The 6,809-nt window shown below is 44.1% G+C and overlaps 1 protein-coding gene across 1 annotated transcript; it reads right to left on the bottom strand.

Moving 5' to 3' along the window:
• Nucleotides 1-630: 630 nt before the first annotated feature.
• On the bottom strand, nt 631-6,653 carry UFD1L (ubiquitin fusion degradation 1 like (yeast)). The gene is made up of 11 exons (XM_010133569.1): nt 6,524-6,653; nt 5,765-5,797; nt 4,798-4,919; nt 4,323-4,453; nt 3,841-3,913; nt 3,340-3,408; nt 2,751-2,816; nt 2,423-2,470; nt 1,984-2,072; nt 1,177-1,258; nt 631-753 (listed from the first exon to the last, which is right to left on the bottom strand). Exons 1-11 carry the CDS (start codon nt 6,642-6,644, stop codon nt 679-681), a joined length of 909 nt encoding a protein of 302 aa, XP_010131871.1. The 5' UTR covers nt 6,645-6,653; the 3' UTR covers nt 631-678.
• Between the last annotated feature and the right edge of the window lie 156 nt (nt 6,654-6,809).

Below are 6,809 nucleotides of genomic sequence, written 5' to 3' on the forward strand. Positions count from 1 at the left end.
CTGGCTGGCCTGGACACGACGCAGGGCTGGTACCCGCACCGCCACCCCGAGCGCAGGACCGGAGCGCTGTGCTCTCACCGGCACCGGGCACAGCAGCTGGGTCTCGCCTGTCCCGGCATACGCTGAGGCTGGCACAGTTCACTACTGTATCCCAACGGATATTTACGGACACAGAAGCCGTGGCAGGGAGATTGCTTAGAGTGAGTTAGAACCCAACACCTGAAGCTAGTATCGAAGGGACTCCCCCCACAACATCCTCAACACCCAAGCGTTCACATTCATTGGCACCACCCCAAAAAGCTCACCTGAAACTGGCAAAAGAGAGAGGAGGAGGAAAATCCCAAGCACAGAGCAGCATGACACCACCAGCACTTGGGACAGAAGAGGGGAGGATGTAGTCCAAGAACCAGACCTCTTAGCAAGGTAGAGCTTGGGTTTACTTCTCAGGTTTATCTGAGACACGCTTTCCCTCTTTACAACACATTAAAAACTCCTTCAGAATTCCTAGAACTTAATTCTCAAATCAGGGCAGTCCAACAGCTCCAGTTTTAAACAAGAAACCAAAACCAGTAAAAGCCTTCCTGTGTTGTAAACAATCTCTGCTCTCAACTGCAGGAACGAAGATCCAACGTGGTGCAATTGCTATTTTCCTCCTAACAGAACTAAAGGTGCCACAGCTCAGGGTTTTCTTCCTTTTTTGCGCAGAGACTGGCCTTCACCCGAAAAGGCAATAAACCGGCTTCCAGCCTCATCCTGGAAAAAAGAAAGGGGAAAAAAGGTTGTTACCTCTTTGCTGAGCAAAGGCTTGTGCGTGATGAAAGCCCAATGATCACTAGAAAGAACATTCCCTCAGAGCAGCAGCTGACTGTAAACATTTCACATCCCTAATCTACAACATAACCACTTTCTTCCTGGAAATAAAATACGATCATTTTGGTCACCTTTCAGGCAAGTACGCACTGGCTTACAGAACCTACATTAAGCCAATCCGTGTACACCGGCCAGCAAGGACAGCAGCGGCTGTTTTCACTGAGCTCAAACCGCTTCTTAATCACTATCACTTTGTGACAGAAGCACATTGTGAAAGATTGAGTATGGACAGAGGGGCCACCAACTTGGACAGGAGTTCCAGTGTTCTAATTCTGCACAAACTGAGAAGGACCCAACTTCATTTACCTCTTCGACTTTCTTAACTAGTGGACGTGAGTTTCTAATGAATGTGATTTTACCGATCTTGAAGTCATAGTTGGGTATTCCTCTGGAAAAGAAGCATAAAAATATTAAGAAAAGTCTTATGCCATCAGACTGAACACGGCGAGACCTGTTCCATGTCTGCCAGTATTGTACCAACACTGGCTGCAAACTTCCATCACCAAATAATTCCAGAGCTAAACCACTTTTCTGAAGGTAGGTGCACACTGCATGAAGTAAGTAACCGGGTGTCAGAGGTGCTGCACAAGTTTGGCTGTGGGCGTGTTTCCACGTAGCCTGTGGTTTCCACAGGGCCACGGACACACTTTTCCACAAAGGCTCAAGTTTTATGATGGGGGGTGTAAATGCCAGACCCCCACAGGAACCGCATCCACACACACTTCCAGATTTCCATCTAAGAAAAAAAAACTTCACACCAACAAACCCACACTGGCTTGGCTTTGGTTACTTAACTCAAAAAAGCTTTCAGTCTACATCAACATTTCACTTCAGAGACCTGGCAGGGTCCCGTGCATCGCCCGATCCAGCCCAGCCCAGCCCTGCTGGGACAGGACCAGAGCCGAGCGAGCGAGCTTTGGCCACAGTAAGTTAGGATCTGGATCTCAAGCAAGCAGGGTCATCACAGCCAGTCTGAAGAAAATTAGTGTTTATTTTCTAAATGCCAAAGCATGAGGAAATTAGCTGTTTTATACCGCAGAAGCAGGGAAAACCAACCCAACTCCCTCAAACACTGACCCTTTTCTTGCAGACAACTGAATGAAAGAGACATACCGTCGAATGTCTCCTGGTTTAATCGGCGATGGACTAGGCTCAACACCTTTCTTCTTGCCATCCAATCTGTTCCCCGAACCAGAGAATGCCTATGTAAACATCACGAGTTCTAATTTAACCCTTGTCTTAAAGCACGCTCTCTAAAATCTATCAATTTCATTTAACTGTTCCATTCAGCATGGTTCTTTTCAGCACATACAAGCTGATGAACCCTGGGTGTACGAGCAGGCTTTGGTCTCCCATTTACATACTGCTCTTTTGAAATCCGCCCGTCACGTTGTTACTGGCTGCAGGCACCACAAAACACTGGCAGACACCTGCCAGCTACGGGAGGTAACTGGCGCCTCTAAGAACAGGTACAAGTATTCTGCAGTTGTTTGGAACAACATTCCCCCACCTTTCTGCAACATTCAGAACTCATGAGAAATAGGTGACTTACGCGAAATCCTGTGTCACTCACATAGCCACTGTGGTCTGCTTCAACATCCTGTGATGGAAAAAACATTGTGTTCATGCTGTGAAGTGCAGAGCACAGGAAAACAACTGCACATTATTTCCAACTACACACAACTTCAGAACAATCTCTTTCCAAAATCAACAGTTGGTAAACAACTACCTCCTAAGTACCATAAGCAGAAGCATCTGGTAAATAAAGCTTAGTCTTAAGAATGTGTTTCAATTTAAAAACACGTTTGTGCTCACTGCTCCAGCAGAAGCAAGGCTGAGTTCTGGGGAATACAGTTTGGAAGAACGGAAGCGTAACCTACTGTGGTCTCTTCGTGTTGTGCACTTCTTTCTGGTTCTTTGTACCCCAAAGGAGCATCAAAATCCACCTATTTACACAAGAAGCATGAAAATAAGCATAATTTATATTTTAAATTATTAGCTTTATAATGCTACTTCTCAAAGCTCCACAAACCATCACTCCATTTTGATCTAGAAAGAACAGGTTTGCTCGTTAAAACATTTTACCTCACAGCTAAGCAGACTAAGCCTCCCAGGAAGGAGTCTTAGCGTGTAACTGGAACAGCGCAGTCAAACAGCACCCACAGTACCACTGGCGTTAGAATCAAGTCAAGGTTGTTAAATGCACTCAGACTACAGAACATGTTGAAGCTAAACATTACGTTTTTGGCACTACAGTCACCTGATGGTCCATGACGTGCTGCTTGAGACCACAGGTGTGGTTAGAGGTACACTGGGGACTCTCAAACGAGTCATCTTCCCTGTCCCGTCTGATTGTACCTTTCCTGCAGCATCAGCGGCGCACGGTGTGCAGCACTACCACTGAAGGAGACGCCCTCTCCTTTTGGGAGGGCACAGTAGCAGCAGACTTTCCACTCAGCTTTAACTTACATTCATATCACATTCGATGATGGACACTGCCTTATCTGGTTTGGTCTCCATTACCCGAAGCTCATAAATCTGAAACAAATTATGAATTTAGAGTAAATTCTATCCCTCGACTTGCAAAAACATCAACAGCACAAGAATTTATTTTCTCATGAGCCAAAAAGCAGTCTAAACAGCAGCTCAGGAGACAAGTGAACTGATCCCTTTTTCCTCAATAGAAAACTGACTGCAATATCCACCATCCGGGATTACCTGTCAACACCACCGCGCAGCTCTGAGCTCACTGTTTCAGCAGCACCATCCAACAGCCGAGCTTAGTCTGCAACCCCAAGAGATCTAACGTGCACACCTGCTGCCAGAACTGCTCAGCTACAACAGCTACTCACACGATGTAGTCCAAGCACTTAGGTGGTCACAATCTACTGACCTACACTGTCAGAGTGTGTTTCCTCAGACTGATGGTATCCAAACAAAACACGCATGGGCTGGTGGCGTATACTGTACCTTCTCATTGTAGTTGATGGCAATAACATCCCCAGTGGTCAGGCAAGCAAAGTTTCTCAATGCATTTTCTAAGCTTTGGAGTATGTTAAGATGAAACATTTGTTTCCAATGCAACATCGAAGTTTAACATTATTTTATACATATATATAAAGCTCTATTATAAACCCCCGATCCCTGGTCTCTCAAACGTGCCTTACAAGTCATCAGAGAGACTTTTAGTGAACACTAGGGTGTACAGGTTCTTCTGATGGACACTCAACCTCACTGGACTTTAAGCCAAGGTTGACGCTGCTACACTTTGTGCCAGCAGTCAGTAACATCTCCTCACACGGGCTCTCCACCCTTTTTGGTTTCAGAAGGAGCAACAGCAGTTACCTACTACTGGAAGAGGACGAGCCACACCTGAAAAGCTGGCTCCGCTTCATTGCTGTGGTTTGGAAGAAAACTTTCGGCCCTTGCTCCATAATAGACAGGAAGGATACACAGCTTTGGGATTGGTGATGTCAAGAAAATCTGGACTCTGTGGCTGGAATTTTGAGTAAGTTGCAACTTGGAGATTGACACTCTCCACTTGCACCAGGCCTCCCTCTTCCAGCAGCAAGTTCTGCATCATCTGCAGTAATAAAACAAAGATACAAACCACTATCAACATGGCTGATGTTTTTAACCCTCTTTCTTCGTATACACCTATTTTCACTCTGGCCACTATCCTCCTTGAAACACACCAGTTTCCCTTGGTTGAATTTCAGGAGGAACAGCCAGGTGCACCTGAAAAAGCAGTCTGCTTTGCTTACTCAAACTCTCACCGAGGGAAAGCTGAGCTGTCACTGAAAGCTGCTGCAGGAACGTGACTAGCAAGGACATGTGCTTTCAGGAAACATTTTGCCTCTAATATTAAACTGCCAAGTCCCCAGTCCTACTCTTCAGGTTCTGACAGTTCTCCACGAGACAACTCACCCAGTGGGGAAGGTAACATATGCCCTCATCAGCCACAAATTCCAGCACTCCACAGTGCGTCATTCGGTCAGAATTTTTATTGGTAAGCTTAAACAGCATTGGGTAAGTAATATTAAGTCGGCCTGGTGAGAAAGGAAAAAAAACACTTTATTTGTTAAAAGCCAATAACACATTTCTGCAGCTTTCAGAGACTGAACATTAGCAAGAAAATAGGCCAGACTATAGGGGACGATGTCCCTCACATCATTACTCCCAATTGCTCAAAACTACAAACCCAGAACACACACACACACGCACACTGTACTGCCATCACACTTAGAGCTTTCGATGCCTCTCCAGCATTTCCCCAAGCTCAGAGACGAGCACGGAGCAGGTATTAATTAGCAGAGGAATCCATCACTGTTATGTTCTTCTGCTATTATGAGTTAGCTCCTACATAAAGAATCTTATCAGGCCCTGCCTATTTTAAAATTAAATGCTGACTAAGCTCATTTCTCAAAGAAATTCCCTTAAGGCTGAAACCCGGCAGGGGTAACTCTTAGTTAAAAAGGCCAATAAAGACCATTTACACTACAGATTCAGGTACATTTTCCCCATTTCAAATTAAATTGTCACTAGTTTTGAATTAGAGGAATTTTTGCTTCAGACAAAGGCATCCAGAATAAGCAGAATGAGATTAAGAATTTACTATATTAATTGTAACTGTTATCCTGAGTACATTATTAATAGTTAATAAATATTGATTCACACCTAAAGTAGCCCAGCACTTCAGATGGCTGTACTTGAAGACTGACAAGCCTCATTAATTCTGTCAGACAAAATACTTCCAAAATACACTGTTTTGAAACTAATTAGTCTCATATTCTTGATTTAAGCCACACTTTAATAGATAATTAAAATACCGTGGTATTTGCTTACGCATTTCCTCATATTTCTAATGTTATTTCAGAACAAAATATTCACTTACTGAGTTGATCCAAAGCCGATGGTGGCATAATTACTGCAGAAATTAATAATAATGTAAGATTAGGAAAAGTATGACTGTAAAAAGCCTACATAACAAACAATTTTATAATTTATTTTTCTAAAGCCTCTTATAGAAAGAGATTTGAAAATCTCCTGCAAATTAATTTGAGAGATTAATTTAAGAGATTTCACTACAATCGGTCATGATAAATACATCTGCTAGCACAGAGATTTCAGAATTCAGTGAGAAAAAGCCTAAGAGAAGACAAGGTTTTACAATACGTAATACTAAAGAAAATGTTCCCTAAAGATAATTTTATTTGTTTGAGTTTACAGGCGCTCTTAAATCGATGCCAACTCAAAACACCATAGCATTAGTCTGACAGCCTGAAAATGAAGTTGGCTGATCCATTCTTGTTGTTAAAGCTACGTGAGGTACAACAAGGAGGAGAAAAATGTCCTTAACCATATATTTCCATGGCTCATAATGGACCTAAAAAGAGACTTTAAAAAAGAAAAATGTCTTGTTCTACCGTTCATAAACCAGGACTCACTGGGTAAGTTTTTTAATTACACACTAATGCGATAAACTCCTCCTTCTTCCTTCTTAAAGCCCCACCCAGCTCCTCTAGCTCCAGCCACAAAGCCAACAACACGTTTCCATGCGTTTAAAGCGTTTCGGCAGTCTTGGCCAAAATACTTGAGGTTATTCACAAACACTCTTGCAGCAGGTGATTGGTCGAATGAACCAGGTACGTACTCTTGCCGCCCTTCTCCACATCGGACCTGTCATTGGGCCCAGCAAGCATCGACACTGAGAAGCAGCGGTACTGGGTTGAGAAGCGGTTCTGGAAAACCCGGGGGATGGTGTGATCAAACATATTGAAAGAGAACTGCAGAAAAAGAAAACACAAGCACAAAGAGAAGGGTGTGTTAACAGGTATCTAGAGCACAGTGAAGTGCGTCCAGAGCCTCCTGAACTTCAGCTGAGGCGCGCCCGGAGCCGTGCGGCTCCTCCTGCCCACGGCCTCCGCACTGCGCGGGGC

The sequence above is a fragment of the Buceros rhinoceros genome, unplaced genomic scaffold (assembly GCF_000710305.1).
Source record: "Buceros rhinoceros silvestris isolate BGI_N320 unplaced genomic scaffold, ASM71030v1 scaffold45583, whole genome shotgun sequence".
NCBI lineage: Eukaryota > Metazoa > Chordata > Aves > Bucerotiformes > Bucerotidae > Buceros > Buceros rhinoceros.

Coding starts and splice junctions, on each gene's coding strand:
- UFD1L (XM_010133569.1), bottom strand. CDS start 6,644: ATGTTTGATCACACCATCCCCCGGGTTTTCCAGAACCGCTTCTCAACC. Junction 4,454..4,797: donor TATGTTACCTTCCCCACTGG/GTGAGTTGTCTC, acceptor TTATTACTGCAG/ATGATGCAGAACTTGCTGCT. Junction 2,471..2,750: donor CACAACACGAAGAGACCACA/GTAGGTTACGCT, acceptor TTTCCATCACAG/GATGTTGAAGCAGACCACAG.